The sequence below is a fragment of the Dasypus novemcinctus genome, chromosome 1, assembly GCF_030445035.2.
Source record: "Dasypus novemcinctus isolate mDasNov1 chromosome 1, mDasNov1.1.hap2, whole genome shotgun sequence".
Taxonomy (NCBI): Eukaryota; Metazoa; Chordata; class Mammalia; order Cingulata; family Dasypodidae; genus Dasypus; species Dasypus novemcinctus.
The window spans coordinates 68,055,561-68,083,227 of NC_080673.1; the positions used below are offsets into that span (position 1 = coordinate 68,055,561).

The window sequence follows — 27,667 nt, forward strand, 5'->3', positions numbered from 1 at the left end:
CAGCGAGGAGAATGGGAGGAGCGTGCCTGCTGGAGGGATTACTGAGGAAAGGAGAGCGCGTGGCGATCCGGCACCTGCGCATGCGCTGTACTCTCGCTCCGCCCGCCCGCCCGCGCGGCCGGCGAAGCTTTTCTTCAGGCCCGCCCGGCCCTTTTACTCGGCGGAGCCCAGGCGACAGCTAGAGCGAGGAAGTGTGGGGCGAGGTGGGCGGGGCGTCGCACGCGAGCAGGGCCAGCGAAAGAAGGGAATAAGAGCAAGAGATCCGAGACAACGTTACCCCGCCAACACCCAATCGGGAGCCAGCCCGCCCCCGCCCCCTCTCCTCATGTTATTGGCTGGGAGGCCCCAGGTGGGCGGGGCCTGCCCTGATGTTGGGGAGGGCAAGGGGCGGGGAAGAGAAGGAAGGCGCTGGCGGGCAGTGATGGCGGCGGGCGATGGGGACGTGAAGCTAGGCACCCTGGGGAGTGGCAGCGAGAGCAGCAGCGAAGGCGGCAGTGAGAACCCGGGCGGCGCGGGAGCGACAGCCGAAGGGGGCGGCTGGGCGGAGGCGACGTTGGCGCTTCTGTGGGGGGGCGGGGAGATGCTGCTGAACGTGGCGCTGGTGGCGCTGGTGCTGCTGGGGGCCTACCGGCTGTGGGTACGCTGGGGGCGGCGGGGTCTGGGCGCCGGGGCTGGGGCGGGCGAGGAGAGCCCCGCCGCCTCTCTGCCTCGTATGAAGAAGCGGGACTTCAGCTTGGAGCAGCTGCGCCAGTACGACGGGTCCCGCACCCCGCGCATCCTGCTCGCAGTCAATGGGAAAGTCTTCGACGTGACCAAAGGCAGCAAGTTCTACGGCCCCGGTGAGGAGGAGGAGGAGGAAGGGGGGGGACACCGCGCAGTTTAAGAAGGACCCCCCTTCTTACCAGGAGCCCCCTGGGCACCGGGTTAGTTTGCCTCGCCCGCTTGTCCGCCTGGACCCCCGCGCCTTGGCTGCAGCTCCTGGAACGGCCCGCCCCACGCAGCCCCCGCCGCGGCACCGCCGGCGGTACCCCCCACGTCGGGGTCCCAGCGGCGCCCCAGGGAACAGCCCTCAGCACTCAACTTTCTCCCATTCCACTTCTCCTTGCAGCCTCGTATGCCGAGTTTTTCAAAGTCCTCATAGCTGTCGCCAGTCACGCTGGCCCTCAACCTCTCCTGAGCTTTTTGATTCCTGTGATGAGTCCTGGAAGGAGGGAAGGGAGATTTCCGAAGTGGGGACCTAACGTTCTAGGCCTAATTAACAGCTTTCTTTTCTTTATTTTTATTTTTTTTGGCGCGGATGTCTCCATTCCCTCTTTCACCCCATCTTTGAGGCCACGTTTAGGGACACGTAGTTCCGTGTGTCAAACTTCCAGTCTGTGAATTTCAGGCATGTAGCAACAACTCGGACTCAATTTTTAAATCCGTTTTTAGTCCAAAGATGCTTTCCAATATTAACAATGTATGTGGAATAAAGATAGACCAGAATACAGGTCTTGTAAAAGGATATTCTCCCTGAGTTTTGGGGGTGGAGCTCGTATACCCAACGGTCTGGTTTCTTTTTACTTCCCCCCCCCCCGATAGTAGGAAGGGATAAATCCAAATACACTTTGATAATGATTTACCATGTTTTCAATTACCAGAACTGAGGAAAAACACTTAGAAGTACTGTAAATCCATACCCCGATACACCATTCTTCAAGGATTTTTGAAGTTTTGCTTTCAGAGAACTTTGTATATAGGATAGTTGGTTTGAACTCTCTTTACAGTGTAGATGTAGCATACATTTCATATTATGCTAATGAGCTTCACTTTAGACTCGTGGATCCTGTTCGTATACCATAAAATTGAGCAACACTCTGCATCCTGGTTGTGTAGTAACTAATACTAAGCTAAATAAAAATAAAAGTGACCACAGTAAGAATAAATGAGAAACCTAAAGTCACCTGTTATTTGAAAAAGTACATCCGAGCCTTAAATTCAAGCAGGATTGGCAGTACAAGCTGGTTTCCTCTTTGATTTAACCTATTAGTATGTGAGATCTTTTGACACTTGCAAATATATACTTGTGATTTCAGTGCTTAGTGACTGGAAGATAATTTACAAGTGACTTGGTTTGTTGTTTAGTAATTGGAAAGAGAAGAAATAGTGGATTTTCATTGATGAGCTACTTAATTTATTTCTGAGTTTTTTGTATTTCTGGGTGTATCTACAATCAATTAAACCAAGTTATAGATAGTTTATAAAGTGGTTACTTCTTGTTATATAAATATGAACGCCAGATGTCTAACTACTTACATCAGCTCAAATGATTAATACTTTTTCGTTGTTGACTTAAGAGCATGTGGGACAAGAGAATTGGGCTAAAGTACAGCGTTTAAACAGACCAAATAATTTTTTTTATATCAGGAATTTATACAGTATTTTGTACCTTTACTTTATTGAATGTATACTTCTGAATGATCAGTTTAATGGGGACAAGAAAGATTTAAAATTTGTAAGCAAAATTTTACAAGAGGACATACTTTTTAATATATTTTCCCATTGGTATTAACATGTATGTTTAGTAATTAGAAACTGTGTACAGGCTTAAATTTTTTAGAGCTTTTACCCAACTATAACATCTGCCTTTGTACCTCCTGCCTAAGCTGACAATGAAGAGAAGTATTAGAGCTGAGAAGCATATTAGTCCTCATACATTATGCCTTGCCACTATCTGAAACTAGCTGTGAGAGACACCCACACCCATAGACACAGTTTGGCAATCTGCAGTGGCATATATTCTGTGGCAGAAAATATTAAGGTAAGAGTCATAGGTGTAATATAGATAGCCTTTGTATGACTTGAGCACTAAGGGGACTCCTCAGATAACAACAGAGAAGTCAGTTTTAGGTTAGTGTCCAACCAATCCCCAGGTTCTGATCAACCGCCTAAAGGTGATGTTCTATCATTTCATTTCTACGTATTGATGAGCAACCTAACGATATTCAGAATATTTTATTATTGAAGAGAATCTTAAAAATAGCCAAATCATCTTGGGGGATTGGGATATGTTTATATTTCACAATAAGGAATATGGTAGCTTTGAAGGTAAATTTCTGGCTATGGAACAGATAAAAGTTTAGTTTTGCCTTTAATTTTAATTTTTTTTATTTTTTATTTTTTTTAAAGATTTATTTTTTATTTATTTCACTCCCCCCCCCCCCCCCCCCGTTGTCTGCTCTCTGTGTCCATTTGCTATGTGTTCTTCTGTGACTACTTCTATCCTTATCAGCAGCACCAGGAATCTGTGTTTCTTTTTGTTGCGTCATTTTGTTGTGTCAGCACTCCATGTGTGCGGCACCATTCTTGGGCAGAGTGCACTTTACTTCACACTGGGTGGCTTTTCCTTACGGGGCGCACTCCTAGCGTGTGGGGCTCTCCTACACGGGGGACACCCCTGCGTGGCGTGGCACTCCTTGCGCGCATCAGCACTGCTCATGGGCCAACTCCACACGGGTCAAGGAGGCCCAGGGTTTGAACCGCATTCCTCCTATGTGGTAGGTAGATGCCCTATCCATTGAGCCAAGTCTGCTTCCCTAATTTTTAGTTTTGCCCTCAAATTAAGCAGTTTTGTAGCAGAATAATTCAGAAACAATAATCCTTATCTAAGAATCTTAGTATCTTAAAAAGAATAAGCTGAGGAATCTAGAGAGCCTGTTTTCTATGCCAAAACAATATCTATTCCCATTTCTCATAGTTTTAGGAATAAAGATTGTTTTGTGAGATTTTTCCATAATGCTAAAGATACTTTCCTTTTTTTTTTTTTTTAATGTTTTTCTATGGTTGCAGTAAGATAAACAAGACACCTAAGGAGATAATCTGGGTATTCTTTTTTTTTTTTTTTTTTTTTTAGATTTATTTTATTTTATTTATTTCTCTCCACTTCCCCCCCACCCCTGTTGTCTGTTTTCTGTCTCCATTTGCTGTGTGTTCTTTTGTCCACTTCTGTTGTTGTCAGCAGCACGGAAATCTGTGTCTCTTTTTGTTACATCATCTTGCTGCGTCAGCTCTCCATGTGTGCGGCGCCATTCCTGGGCAGGTTGAAATTTCTTTTGCGCTGGGCGGCTCTCCTTACGGGGCGCACTCCTTGCGCATGGGGCTCCCCTATGCAGGGGCACCCCTGTGTGGCAGGGCACTCCTTGTGCACATCAGCACTGCGCATGGGCCAGCTCCACACGGGTCAAGGAGGCCCGGGGTTGAACCGCGGACCTCCCATGTGGTAGACGGATGCCCTATCCACTTGACCAAGTCTGCTTCCCTACTTTCCTTTTTAGTCAAACATTTTTAAAGTTTTTAAAGTTCAGGTTCCTAAGAAATTAAATATTGACAATTTAATTTAGTGGAGTAAACATTTTGGCAGACAATTGGCATTAACTACATTTGTCAATATTAAATTTAATAACAGTTCAGTCACTTAGCCAGCATGCGAGAAAAGTGTGTAAAAACAGTGAATAAAGGAGAAGGAAGGGAACAAGATTGGTTAAGCACCTATTATATTCGATCCATTTATTAGTGATCGCCATAGTGCCTCAGTAAGGTCAGTAAATATTCCTGTCCTACACATAGGGAGTCTAAGGTTTAGGTATCTTAGGTAAATTGGCTTGAGTCACAGAGACATGGCATTCAAATCCAGATATATTTGACCACAAAATCTATCTACACTATTTCTAGTCAGCTACATTCTGGGATAAACTTGTGGAGAATCTTATGTTGTTTTTCTTTATACCCTCTACTGGTTCTATTAAGGATTTAAAACCTCAAAGAAGTACACTTTTATGGCTTTATGCTACACTGTCCAGTATGCCACAAGCCATATGTAGCTATTTAAATTTAAATTGATTAAAGTGAAATAAAACTAGAATTTGACTTTGTCCATCACATTAGTTACATTTCAAGTGCCTTAGCAACCACATGGCTACCATATTGGACAGCATACTTTTATAGAACATTTCCATTTTCCCAGAAAGTTCTTTTGGAAAGCATTGGTTCTAAAAGTCAATGTAGAAGGAAGAGGGAGCTCCACTTATTGAACTTATCTCATTTAATTTTCTCAATAATCCTATAATATATAGTATGTTCCCATTTTATGGATGTGGAAACAAACTCAGAGAGGTTTTGGCTGACGTCATATACCTGATCAAGCTAGAATTCAAACCCAGGTGTAACAGGCTTCACAGGCTGTCCTTTCCCATTGTATCACAATAAATCTTTCACTTGTTTTCAGAGTGATAGTAGATTTGGAAAATTCAGACAAACAATTTTAAATCATAATTTGATTTATTGTTACTTCAGTGGAACTCTACCAAAACGATGCTTTTATTTATTCTTTAAGATAGCAAGAAATTATAAATTGACCTTTCTAATAATTTATTCCATGTTCCTGAAACTTAGATATACTGCTTTCCTCTTATTCTATGTGGAATATTCTTTAATATATACTAAAGCCATATTTTCTCCAACTTAATGTCTTACCTTTTTGAATTCTACTGAAAAGAGAAAGAAACCACATAAGAAATACGCCTGTGATGCCTAATAATTAGGAGGTTGAAAAAAGGAGAAAATGTACCTTTTGAATTTTTTTTGGCTTTTTCTCTGATATGTTAATTTTTATTTAGCACTTTAGCTGGCAAGATTTTAGTTGAAGCAAGAGTTTCAACTATAGTCCAGATCCAACCTGACCTATTCCTTCATGCATTCTAAAGTTGATGCTACCTAGCTCTCATCCCAGCTTCTTTGAAGCCAACTGGGTCTTTGTTTGGGATTAACAAAAGGTAACATATACATTTGTTACCTACCACTGAGATAGAAGGATCAGCAAAGTTTTGTTAATGAATTTTGATATCTCAATTTTCTAATAATTATTTCTACTATGCCTGCTTTCTTGGTTCCTCAGGGTTCAACATCATACCATTGCTTTTAATCTTTGAGGAAATAGTATTTGTATTCAATACTGAAGCAAAGTTTGAAAAGATAGCTTAAAACAAGTATGAGACCAGATATCATTCAAGCTGAAAAGGAATTCAAAGGAGTGCTTTGAATAATCTGACATAATCCACTTCTTCCCTCTGTGTACCCATCAGAGACATCAGTAAATAACTGCTATGCTCTTTTGGAGTCTGTATCCTGCCTCAGGACCTTCATTCAGTTCCAGCTCCATTTTTTAATACGAAGCAGCACTCTCCTGGATTTCATTACAGTAAAACTTTAAATAAGGGATTGTAAGGAATGGGAGTTCCTGAATCTTCAAAACAGATACATCCCCTAACCTCATAGAGTTGACGTTCTACTGAGAAAGACAGACAATAAACAGGCATTACAGTACATAATTATAATCTTTAAATATGCTATGAAGAAAATCAATAGGATATGTAAGAGGATTACAAATTATCTTGTTTAGATTAGTAGTTTGAAAAGACACCTTATATTAGATGACAAGAAAAAAGGGTTGACATTTAAGCAGATACCTGAAGGATCCAGCTATACAAAGATTTAGTGTGAGAATATTCTGAAGCCCTATTATTCCTATGCAACTATACTGAACAAATTGAAACCAGGAATTTGGTCATATTGTGTTACGAGGGAAAGAAACATCCTTATCACCCTTATTTTTTAATTTCAGATTTGAATTTAGCCTTCATTTGGTTAGTATTAGCTCAGTATACCTTTTCCATCCCTTTACTCTGAACCAATCTAAATTTGTTTTTTCTCTGATAAATAAATAGCATACAGTGCAGTTATTTTCCCATTGAATCTAATAACAATGTGTCTTTTAGTAGCTTGGTTTATGTTTATGATCACTGGTATATTTAGGTTTATTTCTATCATCTTATTCTGTGGGATTTCTTTACCATACTTGCTTCTTTTTTCCCATATTCTCTCCCATCTCAAATTGATTTTCTTTATTGCTCCACATTTTTCTCTTCTGATTTAGAAACATTCTGTTCTTTTAATGCTTTAAGTTTTTGCCATATACAATCTCCTATCCTTGTGAGCAATCACAGAAGACTGTGGTCACAACAAGCCAGGGAGGGAACTGTGCTATTTATAAACTTTAATGAGTTAAAGCTTGTCTCTAAGAGCTATGGTTTTTATGCCATGGAAATAACTAAAATATTTGTCATGGAGTATTCCTCTTCTTCAGAAATACTAATGTAGCTATATAATCATCTAATAATTGCAAAATTAGTTACATAGTTTAGATTTTTATTTCTTCCTATAATTTTCTGTTCATTATTCTTTAAAGCAGTGTTTTACAATGAACATATGTTGTAGCCTTTTTCAGGATATAGAAACTAATAAATTTATTGATTATTGACCTTTAAAAATCTTCACAAGTCTTTTTTATGCTGAAAACTAATAGTGAAGTCTGAATTCTAGGTAATATAATGCCATTTTGGTATATATAACAATATCTTTGAAATACAATTTATGGTATAAAATAATGCCCTAGAATATTTATCTTATATTTAAGTACATTTAAGAACATCTGCTAAGACTGAATAATTGCTCATTTGTTGTAGTAAGAATTTTCTTGCAATAGTAAATATAGTTTTGTATCAACCTTATATGTTAGTCTTTGATAAAGCAAAAGAATTTAATTCTCTTAGTTACTGCTGACTGTTAATGTCTAAATGAATCTTAATAGTCAATAGTAAGGGAGTAGTGGAATGGTAAGATGTGCTTCTGGCCATTATATGATTGCAGGGGATGTCTTTTTTATTAGACCTCAAATCCTTCCTTTCTCAGAACAACCCATCCAATTCTAGTTTTTAAATCTTAATGTCACATTCTTTATGGTCTTAACTAAAAAGTCAAGAAAATTGTTACCAAAAAGACCTTTCCAGACATTAAATACTTTCTGAGAGAAATTCTAAACATGTGGAGAAGACAGTTTGACCTAATTTACGGGAGTAGGGAACTATGTTAATCACTTTGAATCTTTCAAGAGTTAATGAAACATTTTGTCTAAAATTTGGCTTTGATTATTAACTGTTGATTCAAGTTAACTTTTAGTAAGTCTTCCATTCAAAACCACAAAACAACCATTTTTTTTGAAGTTTTGTTTCATTTTGTTTTCACATTGATTCAATGTTGAAGTCTTCTCCTTAGGGAAAGTGGCAGAGAATTTTTTTAGAGAATGCACTGGCATATATTATTATACTAAAAATTGGAGGGTTTTCTGATTGTTGTTTTTATGATCTTTTTCTCTTCTCTCTTTTGCACCATTTTATGGTTAAAAGCATATGGTTAAGGTACTCTTAGTCACTCTGAAGTAGACTTTTTGCAGGCCAGGAAGATAGGAAATGCTAAGGAAAGTTCTTGGTGTTGATGGCTTTTTTTAGTTCATTCTCTTCAACTTTGATTTAACAAGTATTCTAAAATTTCCATTCCCCTGAAATTTTTTAATTAGTAAAGTATGCTAATTTTCGGGATTGCCATATATATCTTTGGGTTTGTGGGTCTTCTAAGTTAAAATTATCATTTTGCATTTGTAGGTTGTTATAGCCCTGATCAGCTTTATTTTCTTTTAGTGTGTTTCCCTTGTCACGGTTTTACGTTTGTAAGCATTGGTCCAGTGGGCATTAGGAGGCTATATAATATTTATTGATTTTTTTGGTCATTATTTCTCAAGAAACAAAAAGATTACATTAGCTCTTTTTTTTTTAAGGTTTATTTTTTATTTCTTTCTCCCCCCCCCCCCCCCCCCCCGCCCCCCAGTTGTCTGCTCTCTGTCGGTTCGCTGTGTGTTCTTCTGTGACCGCTTCTATCCTTATCAGTGGCACTGGGAATCTGTGTTTCTTTTTGTTGCGTCATCTTGTTGTGTCAGCTCTCCTGTGTGCAGCGCCATTCTTGGACAGGCTGCACTTTCTTTCTCGCTGGGCAGCTCTCCTTACGGGGCATACTCCTTGCAAGTAGGGCTTCCCTACATGGGGGACACCCCTGCGTGGCAGGACACTCCTTGCATGCATCAGCACTGCACATGGGCCAGCTCCACATGGGTCAAGGAGACCTGGGGTTTGAACCGCAGACCTCCCATGTGGTAGGCGGACACCCTATCCATTGGGCCAAGTCCGCTTCCCACATTAGCTATTTATATATTACCTAAGTCTCCTCAAAGCAGCCACTGACACAATGCATATAGAGTTCTCCTTAAAATTAAAATAAAAAAGGACACAACTGCTTTAGAGTAGGCACCTTTTCTTTTCCCTAGGGAACATTCTTGCTTAATTTCAGAAGTTAACATTTTCCCTAAGATAATTAACTCCAATTTAATGAACTTTGGATTTTACTCTGTAAATAAAGACAGTATTGAATTTCTTTCTCTTGAATGCTTAATACGCTTTTGATTGTCACTTAAGATAATAGACAAAGTTTGAAAGTTATAAATGTTGGCCAGTGGTAAATAGTGTCCCATTTTCTTAAATAGAAGACAAATTTTTAGGTATTAAAAGATAGCCTAAATTTACATTAAAGGGATGATTGTATATATTATAGATATATCCACTCAGTGGAAAAATATATAGCCATGAAATGATCATTTGATAGTGACGTAATAACTAGCAATAAGGAAAATGCCTAAGGATGAGAAAAGCAGAATGAAAAAGTACTTTACTAAAATATTGCCTTTATTTTCATGTTAATGTATCAATACCTAGTAATGCTACTCTAAAAATTACTGCTAATGCCACTTCTAGTTCCATGCAGTAAATTTTGTTCAGAGGAGTTTCTTATATCCCTGAACTTTATGCAATTATTTCTGTGATCCAAATTAATGTTCATAATTTTTTAGATTTTTGTCAATTTAAGTCAAAGTTTGAATTCTCTCAAAAGGTACAGCTCTTTTCTGATACATATTCTCCAAATTTCTAAATGCTTTCACATATGAATATGTTAGTAGTCATTTTTCTGCACATTTTAAATCCAAGAAATTTCCAGTTTTTTCTACTTGGTTACTTTTCATTAGAAAGTATTTTATTCTCTAAATTAGACATTAACTCTCATTGACCACTCTGTTGCTCATGATGATAATTGAAGCCAATAATTGTGATTTTAAGATTACTTCCTCTAAATAACCTTTGTCATATATGGATAACTTACAGATTGAGGAAACAGAATTTTTTTTTTTGTAAAATTACGTATTTTGGGTATCTTATTTATTAGCACTTAATGCTTAAAAAGCATTTTAAAAAGAAAAATCTACTTGGTCTTTTTGCAGCCTTACATGAAGACAGAATTATGGGTATTATTTTCCCTCTTTGATGAAAGAAACAATTTTCAGACCCACAAGAGCTAGATGAGATACCCAGAATAACAGAACAAGTAGTGGAAGTAGGTTTTTAAGTCTTAAAATGTTTTTTATTACAAAAATCATTTTTAAAATAGCCAGACTTTACCAATTCTGTATATGAAGTAAAATTTCCCCCTTCATTCCTGAGAAATGTACCTCCTGTTAAAAAGTTTGGTCTGTATTCTTCCTGCATCCTGTTTTTCATACATATACAAACACAACAAAACACATATAAAATATGAATTCATGTATATTTCCTTTCAAGATTCAAGTCAAATCATACTATATACTTTTTTCAGTAAAATACAGGATGCACTTCCTATACAGAGTGACCTTATTCCTTTTTATAGTTGTATAATATTCCATTTATGTACTATCATTTAACCAACTTCTTGATATAGAAAATTGGGTTGTTTCTATTTTGTTGATATTGCTGTCTGTTTTAAACAAATGAATTGTCTATTACCATATATTTGGAGTGGGTTTTTTTTTTTTTTTTAAGATAATAGCATTATATTAAAGTGAAATCATTTGCCATAAATAAATTTACCACAAACAAATCTATTAAAAGTAATATGTCCTCCCATGGCCCACTGGGTGGACTGTGGGAGAGTGTGGACTATGATGTGGACCATTGACCATGAGGTGCAGCGGTGCCCAGAGATGTAGTCACCAAATGCAATGACTGTCTCATGATGATGGAGGAGATTGTCGTTATGGGGGGAGGAGTGAGGTGAGAGGGGTGGGGGGGGGTATATGGGGACCTCATATTTTTTTACTGTAACATTAAAAAAATAAAGACAAAAAAATTATATCCCCATTTTTTAAAAAAAGTAATGAGAGGGAGAACCAGGTGTAGCTCAGTGATTGAGAGCCTGCTTCCCATATACCAAGTCCCAGCTTCAATCCTCAGTACCTCCTTAAAAAAACAAAAGGTAATGAGAATCTAGAGTTTGTCCTTATTTGGAACTATAGCTCATTCAGTAGGAATAAATTTACATTCCTACTTCATGCCAGGCACTGTACTAGGCATTCAGGGTGTAAAGATAAACAGGACAGTTGTTGCTCTCGAGGACGGAGTTCAGGAATGGTTCACTTCTGTCAGCATATAAATCATGCCATTCTTCCCTAGAAAGAATGTTAACTAATTCTTGAACAAAATGTTAATCATCAATGTGTCAGTCCAGGAGAAGTATTCCTGACAGCCACTTCTCTGTTTCCCAAAAGCCATAACAAATATAAACAATGATTTTCTTCAATGACTTTCCTTAGTTTATATGGTAAAATTGTATATATATTATGGTAGTCAGGTGATATTTATTTTTGAAAATGGATAGTATTTCTGATGAGACCATTCAGCAAATAATTATTGAACATCTACATGTGCTGAGCACTGAACTAGACACAGAAAGTACAAAAATGGTATAGTCTCTGCTCTCTGTGGAGTTACAACCCTCATAGAATGTTTTAGATCCACAGTCCACCTAAGTCTTTACAAAGCATGTATCAGTGAATGTCCTGTTAACTATTTTTAGATGACACTATTAACAACAATCAGTAAAACATCATTTCCCCTCAAGCAAATTGGCTTGCAAACCTAACTGCTTAAGTTTCCTCTTCTCCCTAAACTACCTCACAGTCTTCATCTTTGAATAAATGTTTTAGGGTAGCTGAAGTAATTAAAATCTAATGTTTAGATGAAAAGCTTTACTTTGGGGGGAAAAAGGCAGATTTCCAAGAATTTTCTTCTCATCCCATCTAGTTCTGAAATCAAGGCTATTTGCCAAATCAGAATCATGGTGAAGTTTCTTTTATTTGACTTTTTCTATTGAGACATTCTAAAATATTGTTAGATACTCTAAATAATTTCTTTCTTTTTTTTTCCAGCGGGTCCATATGGAATATTTGCTGGTAGGGATGCCTCCAGAGGACTGGCGACATTTTGCCTAGATAAAGATGCACTTAGAGATGAATATGATGATCTGTCAGATTTAAATGCTGTACAAATGGAGAGTGTTCGAGAATGGGAAATGCAGTTTAAAGGTACCTTCATTTTGTGGACTTACTTAGAAATATTAAGTGTATGCCCAAAGCAATGTATACTGTTTCACATTCTTTAAGAACCTAAGAATGTCAACTGTTTTCATAGCCATTATAATTTGATATTTTAAATAGAGCTAAGTATCAGTAGATTAACATGTGATGATTATTTTGAAAATATATATTTAAAAATTATAAGAGACTTCTAACAAGGATTGTGACACCTTTAGTCTTACAAAGTCTCAGCTTCAAGGCTTGTTCGTTAAGTTATAGATTTGGCTTCCCCCCCGTCCAACCCCCTCCCCCCCCCCCCACATTTGTTTTGGTTTTTTTGAGGTACCAGGAGCTGGGATTGAACTCTGGACTTCTGTGTGGAAGCCGGCGCTCAGTCACAGAGCCACATCAGCTCCCCTGAGTTTGTTTTTTTCATTTGTTTCCTTGTTGCTTGTGTTTTTGTTTTTAGGAGGCACCCAGGACTGAACTCAGGACCTCCCATGTGGGAAGTGGATGCTCAACTGCTTGAGCCACATCTACTCCCCACATTTGGCTTATTTTAAAACAATTCATTTGCTTATATCAATACTACAGTATAGTTTTTTTCTGAAATTATTGTTTTGTCTTCAAACTGTGAAGAAAAAATGTCATTCCCCTATATTATACCCATGTAACTTACATCAATTATTAACCCATATATGACACTCGGGAGAGCTATTTAATTAGAAGAGAGATTGATAGAAGAGTGAATTGTATGACAGGGGCCACCCAGGGAGACCTCAAAGGACACAGGGTGGCTAGTACCAAATGAATTTCTATCTCTTCATTTAGTTTATTTTCTTGAAGCCTAATAGCATATGTCATATTCTCTCCCCAAGAATATTTCCCTGTTGGCCCTACTTACCATGTGATTCTTTGCCTCATTTTTCCTTTCTTTCTCAGTCCCAAGAAAGTCATTATTTCCTTTTTCATTCTCTCTACTCCAGAATATTAGCTCTAAATTTATTTATCTCACTTCTTTGCAAAATCCAATTTACTTATGGATTTTAAATAACTTGTAAATACCCTATTTGCCAACTTATTTCTCTAGTTAGAATATTTTGAAGCTATTAAAAGTTAAAGGATAGCCGTTTCTGGAAAAGAAAATTCATGGTTAAAAAAAAAAAATACGCATACACCAAAAAAAAAAAGAGTTAAAGAACTATTCCAAGACTCATAGTGCACAATAGAGTTAGAAAAATGTACCCAGGCTTAACCCCAAGAGCCTGGGGTAGGTAAATCTTACATAGGTCTTAGACATGAATATAATTTTAAAAGATCTGCAAGTGATTCTGATGCAGTGTCCTTAATTAAGAACCAATGGTATGAAACATTGTCCTGTACAAACCTTGGAAGTCCCTTAGTCTTGTTCCTTTTGTTCAAGCCTTATATTTCTACAAAGACAAGCTGTAATAAACAGTAGCAAAGAATTTTGCTATTCTGTATGTCAGAAAGGCAAACACCTTCCCCTCCGTATGGTGGATAGTGAAACAAAATTGATCACTACTGATTTTCTTTTGATATCTTTCAGAAAAATATGACTATATAGGCAGACTCCTAAAACCAGGGGAAGAACCATCAGAATACACAGATGAAGAAGATACCAAGGATCACAATAAACAGGATTGAACTTTAAACAACCAAAGTCAGGGGCCTTCAGAACTGCAGTTCTTACTCACTTTCACAGAATGTTCAGCATCTTTGGGTATAGTTCACCTGCTGCGAAAAACACTCAACAGATTGTATACAAGATGAATGAATCTCATTATGAAGATTTGAATACTAGACACTATTTATGCTGCCAAACTTATTTGTTGCAGTTGTTTGTAATGTCCGGTGGGGCTTAATAATCCTGAAAAAAAGGAGACAGGGATATTTTGAAGAGAAGAAAGTCATGAAGTTTCTTTTTCTTTCTCTCTCTTTTCTTTCTTTCTTTTAATCAAAAACAACCAGATATGTATTTGCTACTCTTCGAGTATACAAATCTCCTCAAAAAAAAAAACAGTAAGGGACTTCGATTTCACATGCTGAGATTTTGTTCTAGCCATAAGCAGGGAGGAGACAAGGGCAGAAAGAGGGGTATGCACATCAATTTGAGTAGTTTAGGTCAGTGAAACATTAAAATGTGAATTCCCAAAATTTTCTCTTCGGTTTTGTCAGGGAAAGTTTTTAAGAACCTTTATTTCTAGGAAATCTTTGGAAATTAGGAGAAGGAATTTCAAGTGGGTTTAAGTCAAAGCTATTTCCCCACTAGTAATATCATTTGAAACCAGAATCCCTTCCCTTCCCCTAGATCAAATCATTGTGAATTGTGCCTTATTTCACTTACATAGACTTGAATTATTTTTAGGGAAAGCCCTTATATCAATTCAGAAGTCACTACAAGCAGCATTGAAACTGAAGTTGGAATATTCTGTTGACCGCAAAACCTTGATGTCATTCTGTGTATATAGAATGTAAAAGGAATATTCAGTGTTACTGCCATATATGTTAATATACACAACTCAGTTAGCATTGTAATGGCCAAATGCATTCTCCCATGCTTTCCTCTTTTAAAAAAAAGTGAAAAACAAATCAACAACTCTAGCCCCAGCAGCTGCCTAATTTAAGCAGTATGACCCTCATATCTCAAGGGTGTGGGTGCATGGGGACATGGTGTGTGTGTCTGTATGGGTGTGCCTGAATGTGTGTGAGCGCGCCTGGGAAGGGACTCTTTCTGCAGATACTGTAAATATACATACCATTTTAATAAAGCATGTACGATAAACCAAAATAAACTTGAGTTGGACTTTATATACAAAACTGTAAGCCAGTGCATTCAGATATGGTAGTCAGGATTGTGCATTTGATTCAAGATAAGGAAAAATCTTGGACATGACAAGCAGGCACTGGTTAACCAAGTTGTACACATTGTACCACATTTACTGTAACTTTAGGAAGGAATTCCACTTTGTGGAATATTCTCAAAAGAGCTGAAATTATTCAGGTAAGAATTGACTTATAAAATGTACATATTTTTACTTTATATTTTGATGCCAACTGATTATACTAGTTGTAATAGCACTCCAGGCTGTAGTTACTGAATACAGAACAATAAAGGATATTATAGATATTAAATTCTTCAATTATTAGATTGAAAAAGCCCTGTATGTGTCAATTTTTGGTTTCATCATGACTTTTAGGTTCTTAGTTGGGGACAAGTTGCACCAAAAAGGCAGTTCTATTTAACAAGTCACCAATTTAAACAGACTTTGTTATGGGCATAATATATGCAGAAGCCATCAAAGAAAGGGGAACTTTTAACTGCAATAATAAGTTAAAGTATGTAAAATACTGCATTATATAATATTCAGTCTTGGAAATGTTTTGTTAAGAAAGAGGAGCTTCAGCAAAATCACTGAAGAATGGTGGTAAAGACGGAAAACTTGGTAAATGCTCTGTTTTATGTAAAATACTTTCTAAACAACAAAAAATTGTTAAAGTACTTGTCCTCTGTAGTGAACTGGTATATATATATGAATCATTTGAGCCTAAACTTTAATCTACACATGTGAATCTAGAAACCTTAAATATTCATGCCGTAAAAATTATGCAGTCTGTTAAGAAAAATGAGTAATTTTGTGTTTTGGACTTGAAATAAACAGTGTTCTATAGATAATCCTCAATTTTCAGTTCAGTGTTTCTCATTCAGGTAGTTTGATGGGCAGTCTTCAGGTGGAGGGGAATGGTGGTGGTGGTGGTCTCATTACTGTTTCGCCCTTAGCCAGTATGTCCCAAGCTTGCCTGATGATTGGAATCACTTAAGGTGCTTAAAATACAGATTGTGTCACCCAGTTCAAATCTGTCACTTATTGAACCAGAATGTAAAGAGAATAGGCCTCAGAATCTTTATTTGTGAGGAATGCCTCTTAAAATTCTTAGGAGCAGGCACATTTGAGAAACACCACACTTTCTTGTAAAGTTGCAGTGTCAACCTTTGTCATCTACTTGAAAAGGAACTTAACTCTTAGATAATTTTGGTCTGGTTCCCTGTATGTGGTTTTGTAACATTCCCTAAACTTAGGGTTTCTGAGTTCTGGTTCTGAATTTGTTGTTAATACTTAAAAATCAGTAGATTTCACATGAAAAACTAGTATATGGCTTCAGAAAATAACAAATTTTTATTTTAATTTTTAATAGAATTTTTTAACATTTATTTTTATTTATCTTTTTTTTTTTTTTTTAAAGATTTATTTTTATTTCTTCAATTCCCCTCTCCTCCCCCGGTTGTCTGTTTTCTGTGTCTTTTTGCTGCGTCTTGTTTCTCTGTCCGCTTCTGTTGTCGTCAGCAGCACGGGAAGTGTGGGCGGCGCCATTCCTCGTCAGGCTGCTCCCTCCTTCGCGCTGGGCGGCTCTCCCTATGGGTGCACTCCTTGCGCGTGGGGCTCCCCTACGCGGGGGACACCCCTGTGTAGCAGGGCACTCCTTGCGCGCATCAGCACTGCGCATGGGCCAGCTCCACATGGGTCAAGGAGGCCCGGGGCTTGAACCGCGGACCTCCCATGTGGTAGACGGACGCCCTAACCACTGGGCCAAAGTCCGTTTCCCTATTTTTATTTATTTCTTTCCCCCCTCCCCATTGTCTGCTCTCTTGCGTCCATTTGCTGTGTGTTCTTCTGTGTCTGCTTGTATTCTCAGCGGCACTGGGAATCTGTCTCATTTTGTTGCGTCATCTTCCTGCATCAGCTGTCTGTATGTGCGGCACCACTCTTGGGCAGACTACGCTTTTTTTTTTCACATGGGGCAGCTTTCCTTGCAGGGCGCACTCCTTGAGTGCAGGGCTCCCCTATGCAGTGGATACTCCTGCGTGGCATGGCACTCCTTGCATGCGGTAGCACTGCACATGGGCCAGCTCACTGCACGGGCTAGGAGGCCCTGGATTTGAACCCTGGATGTCCTATGTGGTAGGCAGATGCTCTATCAGTTGAGCCACATCCACTTCCCTTTAATTTTTATCTTTTGATAGCATCTCTAAGTTGGCACCTGTCTCCCAAATGAAATCTATCACGTGTGTACTAGCCAATTTCCTTTAGGAAATGAACCCATTAGATACAGGTTAAGTTTTTAAAACATTGACTGTGATGCTAAAGATGCTTATGTTTTCTGACAGTGTCCTACCTGCCTTTCTGAGATATGTGGACTCTGACACTATACTTACCTCTACTCACAATCCAGAAAGATAAAGTTAATATAATGAATTAGCACAGGAGAAAATTTGAACTCTAGAAGACTTGATACTGAATTAAACTCTCACCCAAGTATTTACTTCTATTGACTGCTAAAACGTATAGCAAATTACTAAGAAATGTGTCTTTGGCAGGTTAACACAAAGTATGTAACCTTACAGAGCTTTAATGGATCAGAATCCGCTAGCAATATTATATAAAAGAATTTATCAAATTTATAAATTGCTTTGTACATATTGGAAATAAGCAGTCATTGATTAGGATAGTGATGGTTCTTTTCTTCCCCCTAATGAATTTAAAGTAGCAAATATGTGTATGATAGCTTTTGAGTATATGTCAGTTACTAATTTAATAGAAGATATTAGTCACAGAGATTGTGACAGTTTGTTGGTGTTTGACAAGAAAGTTCAAATGAAGACCACTCACCTTTTGTTTACTATGTTTAGGCAAAAAGCATAATTCCCAGGCAATGTCAGAAAAGCCATGTCTCCACCCTACACTCCAGAGAAGACCCTGGGCTAGATCATCAGCTTTGCATTGTACCATCATTTGGGCTGCTTGTGACTACTTCATTCAAGAGCACACTTGGCATACTGTGAACAGTCTGGTTTAGTCTCAAGAGATTATCTTAATGTATTCCCATAAGATTCAACTAAAATAAATCTTAGAATTTGATTAAGACTGATAAATATTTGCAAATGCCATTAAATATTCATTTGAAAGCATGATTTTAAATGGCTGCATAGTCTTGTCCCAAATATGATTTTTGGTGGAAATAGAGGATACTGTATATATGGCATGGCCCCTATTTTGTTAAAAAAAAAAAATTAGGGGAGAGCAAAGTTTAGAGGATAAATAGACAAAATTTTAAAACTAAAATAACCATTCCTAGTTATAAAAGTAACAGGCTCATTGTACAGAAAGGTATAAAGAAAATAAGAATTAGCCAAAGATCGGAGTTAAGCACAATTAACCATTCCCTTGCTATAAACATGGGATCACGGTGTATTCTGCTCCAAAGCTCCAGGCTTTCCCATCCCCCACCCCCGCAAACTTGCCCCTGCTCTTATATTCTTTATCAGAATTCTTTGTGTAGTCTCCTGATGTGTCATCATGTCTCTCTTATTCTCAAATTCATCCTCCCTATTGGCAATCTAAAACAAATTTGACCTTGCTTCTCTGTTTAAAGGTCTTCAGTGGCTCCTTATCTCCTCAAGAATTGAGACAAGGCTTAGGCCTTCCCATGCCTGCCTCTTTACCAGTTCTCACCTCACCTGCTATATAACTTCCAGAATACACCCCTAACTACCCTCCCCCCACTCTATTCTTCAGTCTGGAAAATACTCTTCTCCACACCTCACCGAGCTAACTTCCTTCCAAGCTAACTTAGTCTCAGAGACTTAGGCTCAGACTCAATGCCCCCAGCCTGAGTTTAGGGAACCCCCATTCCATGCCTCTATGATATCCCAAGTACATTTGTGTCACTGAATTTACTGTGTTGTGTTGTAGTTATCTGACTCCCTGATAATCTGAGGTCTTTAAGTCTTAGGGCCAAATCATACTCATGTTTTAGTTTCTATATTCCCCCCAAACTTAATAGAGTGCTAGTCACATAGTATTTGCTTAAATTGTAAAATGAGAGGGCAGAGAAATACCAATATAATTTTTAAACTGGGGCTCCAATAAAACATCAAAAACTAAGAAGAAAGCTTATGAGCTGAATCAGAGCAACTCCATTTTTCATGATTTTCTTTAAGGGGTCTGTGAATAAGAACTTAGAGTTTCTTTGCTACCAAAAAAAAAAGTTTAGAGAACCACTGGACTAAATGATCTTCAGTATCCTTTCAGTTATGAATATAATTCAGTGATGGAACTATGCAATCTTATAAACAACATAGTATATGACTGCTTAATACAGACTTGTCTTAATGACATTACTGAATGAGTCATAGGCACCACATTGCAACCTTGACCTGATTGCCTATGTTTCAAAATTGTTTTGCAGCTACTCCAGATTAAAATCTTCCTCAGGGGAGTAGATGTGGCTCAAGCAATTGAGTACTTGCTTCCCATATGGGAGGTCCCAGGTTTGGTTCCCAGAACCTGCTAAAAAACAATAACAACAAGCAAAACAAACAAAAAACCAACTCGGGGAAATCATGTGGCTCAGTGGTTGAGTGCTGGCTTCCCACATACAGTGTACCAGGTTCAATCTCCAGTCCCATCAAAAATAAACCCAACTCTTCCTCAAAAGGTTAAAGGGGTAACCAAAGGAAAAATGGAAGAAAGGAGAAGACATAATTTTCTCTCTTCTAACAATAAGCACTCATCAATTCCTTTGAAAGCCTGCCCACATAGTTCTCTACTCAATCCCCACCAACCCCATCATAGAGGATCTCATTGTTTCAGACTATTTCCTTGGCAATTTAGAAAGAGAAAATGAGAAACAGATTTAAATTTAATCTTCCCAAAGACAAACTGCCATGTTAATAAAAGTATAATGAAAAAGTCCAATCTGATGTATGTTCCCAAAAAGGAATCCATTATTTGTGGGGAAAGATCTTTCTTTGCCTATACAGCAGTACTACAGGTGAGAAAGGAAACAAATGCAATAAAAACTAGGAATTAGTCACCTTTCTTATGTAAGAAATACAAGAGCAAGCATTTTAATTTTCTCTGTTTCAGAAACTGAGTCTGTAGTGAATCTGCTGCTTTCTGATGAAATTGAGCACGTTTATTAATTTCACTGAGCTTAACTTTCTTCATTTGTAAAAAAGGGACGAATAATACCTACATAAAAGATGAGAAATAAGAAAGGTCACCAGCTTCATGGCATATATTACACCCTCAAAATCTATTTCCTCTTCCCCCTACTTTGTTGGGGTAGGAAAGCATTTTAAGTGTCTTTTTAGGTGGTGTGTAATTTTCTTATTTAAAACAACAGTCTAATCATCACTGTTATTTAAGCTGAAAGCCCGAAATCTAAAAAATATTGTTTTCACTGCAATTTATCAGTAACAAAGTATTGATGTGTTCAGTAACACAGGGCATCAATGCAATACTAAAGCTCAGAGATAATGCCAGGAGTCATAGTTTCTATGTTTATTAATATTCTCACATGCCCATCTCATAATTTACTTGGAATTTGAACTCATTTGGACTGGCAGTTATTCTGAAACATCGGCATAACCTGTGTTAATCTGTAGATGAAATATTAGGGGCAGAATATAGAGATTATATTAAATTGAGAAAAATCCTCATCATTCTCCTGACCATATTCACTGTAAAGCACGTTGTGCATAAGTTAACTATTTTTAACTAGGAGCAAAATTGAAAATGCCAGATAACAGCAATGAGTTCGTCAGTGTGTTTGCTTCACACATTCATTTGCATTGTTTTAGTTGGCCTTCTTTCAACTGCCACAAAATAATTCAGAATCATCTCACAGATCAACTTGTGTTAAGCAAAACCAGCGATTAAGCTAGATAAATGGCAAATATACTGTAAAAGATTGTCCTCAAATGACATTAACAGAGTCTCTTAAATTAAAACTTCAGTCATCCTAAATAAAAAATCACTAGATTCACATATCTCTAACATTCATACTTGAACAGCCAGATTTTAGATCAAATTAGAATTTACTAATACCTAATTATTAGCGCATTTTGAAATTGTGTTTTACTTTGTTTTTATAATAACAAATCCCTTCTTGACTTAGTTTCTGAACTCTGAAAAACATCTCATCCCTGAAATATAATGCTGTTATCAATATGTGTCCCATTGTTCCAGATAAGATCTGAAATAACTTTTCACCTAATCTCTGAAATAACATTTTATCAGATGTCATGAGAAAATGAGCAAGAGGAAAGATGAACGTTATCCATCAGCTCTCAATGACACGACAGTCAATGTGAAATTTAGGTTGAGAAGTATATGACAGTATTGGTCAGCCCAAAGGGGTGCTGATGCAAAGTACCAGAAATCTGTTGGCTTTTATAAAGGGTATTTATTTGGGGTAGAAGCTTACAGTCACAAGGCCCTGAAGAGTCCAATTCAGGGTACCATAAGAGGTACTTTCTGAGCAAAGTCTGTTGCCACATGTTGAAGCAAGAGGGTTGCGAATATCTGTGAGGGTTCAGCCTTCCTCTTTTCTCTTAAGACTCCATGGGCCCAGCTTCTGATCTCAGCTGTAGGCTGGAGGGCTTGTTTCTTTCTGGGCTCAGCTGCTCTGGTCTCTGCACAAGTTCAGCTGTAGACTAAAGGGCGAAGGCGCATCTCTCTTCCTGAGGCTGCAGTATGAAAGCTGACAAGCTCTTTCCTCTTCAGTGTCTATGGAGTCCTCTCTATTCCTCTGCATATCTTCTTTCTGCCTGACCAAGGGGGTGGGGACTAATGATGTGGTCAAATCAAAGCCCTAATCTTGATTTAATCAGGTAAATGTAAGTCCTTTGAATTTAAATCAATCAAGGGATATCATACCCAGAGGAAGAGACCAATTTACAAATATAACATCTCTTTCTGGAATTCATAAATAATATCAAACAGCCACAATAACCCAGTAATTTTATTCAGAATCACTTGCATTGACTTCAAGATTGAATTTTTTTAATATTTCTAAATTATTTATAAATAAATTTAACTACAGAAGTAACATGGAATCATTCTCATAGAGGAGATTGGGGAGGGGTGGGACAAACTTTGCAGATATTGGAATGTTTGAATTGACCCTTCCTCACCTCCTATTCCTGGTTCCTCTCTTAAGATGACCACAGTTTTCATTTTATTGTGTATTCTTCTGACTCTTCCTAAGCATTTACATTCATATAATTATACCTGGGGAAATACTGCAAAGCTTAAGGTTCAGAATCTGTAGACATATTGCCTGGGTTCAAATTTGGCCCCACCAGTTTCCAAGTCTGTAAAATTTGATATAATAATAGCACCCAACTCATAGGGATGTTTTGTGGATTAAATGAATTATTTGTGTAAAGCATTTTGAACAGTATCTGGCACAAAGTAAGCACTATAAAGTGCTAGCTATTATGATTTTCCCTCCCCCTCTTATTTATATTTATATAAGTGGCATCCTACCGTGTATATTGCAAACTTGTTAGTTTAATTCATAATGCAGTTAGGAAATATTTCCATAGTATTATAGATTTTTAAAAATCTACCTCTTTCTTTCTGTTACAAACAAGACTCATTTCCATATGATTTCAACAGTTCCTTAATACCCATAAGAAATATCTGCATTTATTCAACAGTTTATCTATTTTTCTGCTGAAATGAACTAGTATCTGATTAGGTAGCTAGAAAAAGTGCTTGGTAAATGAGAAACCATTATGCAAATATTATTTCCATGGATGTCTTCCCTGAGTGTCAGCTGGAGAAGGAGATGGGAAGGCCCTAAGTCACCTGAGACACGCCCATTACCTCTGGCAGCCCACATTCGTCTTTGTGTCTTGACTTCATTTACTGAAGACTGTGACACCAGAGATACATAGCAGTGACTGGCAGTTACCAGGCTCTTGCTTTCCTGTTCCTTGATAGAAGCTGCATGTGTTCATGAAAGAAAGACAAGAGGAGATGGATGACTGACAAAACAATTGAAAATGATTGTTTACATGGTGCGTCTGCTGCCTTTGGAAGTTCCCCTTTATGGCCATATTCTCATTTGGACTCCAAAAGGATGCTGTTGGCATCTACCCCCCAGCAAAGCTGGAAGAAGACAGAGTGCCCCCATTGTGTGGGTGCTTCACACTTCAGATAGCAGAGATAAAAGTGTGCCCTGAAAGGGTCAAGGGGAGATTCTAGTTAAATATAGTGGGAAAGGGATACACTAGAAGGGGGGAAATTACCTGAAAAGAATAGTGACTTGCTGATGAGCGCTAATGACCTGAAAAGACAGGACACTAGCAACTGTTTGATGGTGGTTTCCAACAAACTCCTGAAGGCCTGGGCTGCCCTACCCTGGGAGGTCTGGTTCCTGGAGGGGAGTGAGCAGAGTTCCAGAGAGGAACGCTGGGAGGCTGCTGGAGGAAGGCCAGCCCAGCCCAGAGGCCAGCAAGATTTCAGGCACGCGTTCCCTTCCAGGGCAGGCTCCAGGGACCTCCATTTCCATTTGTAGATTCTTTCTCAGAATTACTCTTCTGTCCTCATTTTACTCCACAGCATCAACACTTCATGGTTAAAAGAAAAGTTCTCCTTCCTTAACTTTCAGGGCATCAGCTGATGCCCTGGATTCCCACCTCTCCTATTTTTCCTTCAAGACTAAATCCAAGAAGCCGTTTCTCCAGGAAGCCTTTACTCACACCACTGTGTCCATGCCTTCTGGGTGAGGGTGCCTGCTCTGTGCCCCTTGGAATCCCCACTTACCTTGCCAGAGCACCATCACACTGTACTGTCAGCATCTATTTATGCTTCTCTCTTCCTACCCTCTCTTAGATTTCCTTGCCCCACCTCATGAGCTCTATGAAGCAGAAATGGGATCTCACCTATCTTTGCATCTCTAGAATAGAGTATCTGCTCATAAATATTAATGAATGAATGAATTTATTTGAATTAGGTTAAGTCCTTAAATTAACCTCAGAAACATAAAAGCCCTTTAAGGGTGCTCCAAAAGGCATATGACACGAAGTAAGAACTACTCCAGTTTTCTCCAGGGCAAACCCACACTTATGAGGCTTGGTCAGAACTAAGCCTTTGTGTGACTCTTCAGGAATTGCGGACCAAAGAAGATCTGCCTAGGACATTTTGTCATTGCACTGTCCACCAAGCTGGAAAGTACTCCTCATCCTTAGCCAGACGGTCTTTGGGCTGACATTTCCTACTAGGCACATGTCAGAGCTGAGGCAATTGTGTTCCAGAGGTTATAAGAGAAAAGTGGCTGGCGATCATATCTAAAAGAGCTAAAGCCTTGTTTCTGTTTATGTGGCAAACGCTTTCGCAACTATTTACCTTCTCAAGAAGTGTACACACAGTTTGCCTGGCAAGGCCACAGTGAGAGACAGAGCACAAGCCTGTGGGCATGTGGAAAACACTATTTGTGCTCCAAAAGAATAAGGTCCTATTCAACACACTCTCCAGGGTGCCCAGAGGATGGCAAACATATATTATGCCTTATAAGAAATAAGACCACAAATCAGAGTCCTAGTGAGAGTTTTCAAATGGGTCTCAAGGCTAAATGAATGGTATGTTTCTTCAGCCAAATGTAGCGAGGAAAGGAACATTTCATGGGGCCCAGCAAGGATATGGAAGTTTTTGTTTTAATGAATGGTACCATTAATGTGTTGTATAAGGGTCAGGATGAGTTAAAATATTGTATTATCAAATGATTGCTTCCCTTGCTTACCACCCCTCACAGTACATCTTTTTAACTCTTCTCAGTTGGCAGAAGGGAGAAGGACAACAGATTAGGGTGTCCAAACACACCCCATACATCAGATCTCAGAGTCTCCAGAGACTCCTAAGGAGTACAGAGCTGATCTGATTTGTTAGCAGAACAGAAAATGACACAATTCCAAGAGAGGAAAGAGGGGGAAAGAGCAGTTTTCAAGTGAAGTCTTGCCCTGGCCTTCATTCCCAGATGCATAGACTTTTACTTTCCTGTGAGAGTGTGTTCATTTCCAAACTGTCAGGCTGTGATTCTTCAGAGGATGTCATAAACTCGAACTCCACCCTGCACCACTTCATCCTGAATGTGGCATATAAAATAAGAGCATTTGCAGTGGGGCCATGAATCTCAACAGACTTGCAACACCTACTTTCCAGTTCAGTGGCCTCACCCAGGACAACTGGCATGATGATGATGATTGACAATGACCATCTAAAGGAACAGAAAGAGTCTGCAACTGCAAGCAAGAAAGTCCCATCCATTTGCCCCATGGGATCTAAGCCCCCTCTCAATTAGAGGAGGATGGGCATTACCATCACAGAATCCTCAGGACTGGGGAATGGATGATGGGCTACAGTAGACTTACAGTTGTTCTCCTGTAGACTTGTTGTGATCCTAGCAATGGAAGAACTTTTATCATGGATGTGAAGGCAGTGGCCACTGAAGGTTCTAAGAGGAGGGAGAGGGAAAAATAGGTATAATTTGGGGAATATTTTCAGGACTTGGGAATTATCCTGAATGACATTGCAATCACAGATACAGGCCATTGTATATCTTGTAATAACTTGCAAAAATGTGTGGGAGAAAGTATAAACTACAATGTAAACTATAATCCATGCTTAGTGGCAATGCTCCAAGATGTGTTCATCAATTATGGCAATGTACCACACTAATGAAGGATGTTGTTGATGTGGGAAAATGTGGGAGGGTTACGGAGGGGGCACATAGGAATCCCCTATATTTTTTGTGTAACATTTATGTAATCTAAGTTTCTTTTAAAAAATAAAAATAGAAAGGTATATTTTTAAAAAAGAGATAATGGTTTGCATCTGAAGAGAGAAGTTAGGTAGCTAGTAAAGATCCATATGTATTTCAGAGAAAGTTTATTCTAATACATTTTAATGGTAAAATGCATAATAAATATGATGTGATTTATCTGTCTTTTATTTTGGATGGAAAAAATCTGAATGGGAATTAAAACAATAAAAAAAAAAGAGTAGTACAGATTATTTGTTAACATGTAATTCTTTGTAAATTGAAAGCTAAGCGACTGGACAGTAAATTTTATCCATAATCCTTTTGTGGATGAATTTAAATGGTAATATTGTGTCTTCATATAGAAAATAAGCATATACAATGGTTCATTTAAAGATACTTTGATAGAATAATAGTACGTTCTCTAATAGATTGAATTGGCTCTCAGTCCCTAGTGATATAAAGTATTTAATAACAGGTTTTAAAATCCACGTAGGAGAAAAGTTTTGATATGGATGGTGGTGACGGCAGCAAAACATTGTAAAAGTAATTAACAGCTCTAAATTATATATTTGAATGTGTTGTAAAAGGGGAAATATTAGGTTGTACACATAATAATAGAAATTTTTTTTTTTTAAATCATGGAACTGTGCAATACAGTGAACCCAAAGTTAAACCTTGGGCTACAATTGATAGTATAATTATAAAAATGTGCTTCCATCAATTGTAACAAATTTACCACACCAATGTAAGGTGTTAATAATAGGGTGGTAGGTGGGGATCCTGTACTTTATGTATGATAGTTCTGTATACTCACAACTTCTCTAATAAAAAAAATCCATATAAAGCTTAAAAAAAAAAAAAGGGTATTTGAAATTTTCCTCCAAACTGGCTTGGTTTCTGAACATTAACTTTGCAGTCATGAGCACTTCCTTTGCAGTTCAGTTTAGCCCAGGCCTTTATCTTACTGAAACAAATCATGTACCCTGAATTTCACACAAAGAAGGAATATTTTTTAGAAATTAAGGCATGAGGTAAATTATGGATCTAAGCTATTCAAAAGCTATACTCTTCATTCATCACCAAATACAAAGCAGGGCCTAAGTTTTTGAGGCTCTAACATGAGTTTCTTACCTGAGTATTTACAAGGTATCTTGAAGCAGCCAAGAAATAACTCCCCGGAAAGTCAGGCAAACACCCTCTTTGGAAGCTCTAGGTTCTCTTGGAATCACTCCTCATAAGAGCATTGAAACTATATTTGACACATCCACTTTGTAACCACATGGAACAGGTACACATTCAAGCCACAAACTCAGGAATACAATATAGTGATCTTTCTTCCATTTCCTATAACTCAACTCAGTCTCTAGTTTGAATTTTCATTTCCTTTTTTTGGTGGCCCCCATCTGCTCTACAGCTCTTCCCATCAGAAGGTAAAATCTATTTCCCAACCCCTCAAGTCTGGGCTGGCCCTATGACTCACTTCGACCAGTAGAATGTGGTAGAAGTGCCACGTAACTTCTGAGCCTTGGCTTCAAGAAGCCTCTCAGCTTCTGTTCTTATCCTATTGGAAAACCTTAATCATTCTGCAAAGAAGAAGGATGAAAGGCATTGGAGAGAGAGGCTCAGTCATCCCAAATGAAGACCCAGACATGTGAGTGAGTCCGTCTTGGA

The 27,667-nt window shown here is 38.2% G+C and overlaps 1 protein-coding gene across 2 annotated transcripts; it reads left to right on the forward strand.

Annotated features, from left to right (window-relative positions):
• The first annotated feature begins 215 nt into the window (after positions 1-215).
• Positions 216-18,561, forward strand: PGRMC2 (progesterone receptor membrane component 2). 2 transcript variants are annotated; one of them, XM_004466249.4, is made up of 3 exons: positions 216-839; positions 12,215-12,370; positions 13,932-16,065. In XM_004466249.4, exons 1-3 carry the CDS (start codon positions 326-328, stop codon positions 14,027-14,029), a joined length of 768 nt encoding a protein of 255 aa, XP_004466306.3. In that variant the 5' UTR covers positions 216-325; the 3' UTR covers positions 14,030-16,065. The 2 variants fall into 2 exon arrangements, with proteins under 2 accessions (XP_004466306.3, XP_058147901.1); XM_058291918.2 differs by lacking the exon at positions 13,932-16,065 and adding an exon at positions 18,072-18,561 and having other exon boundaries at positions 364-839.
• The last annotated feature ends 9,106 nt before the right edge of the window (positions 18,562-27,667 follow it).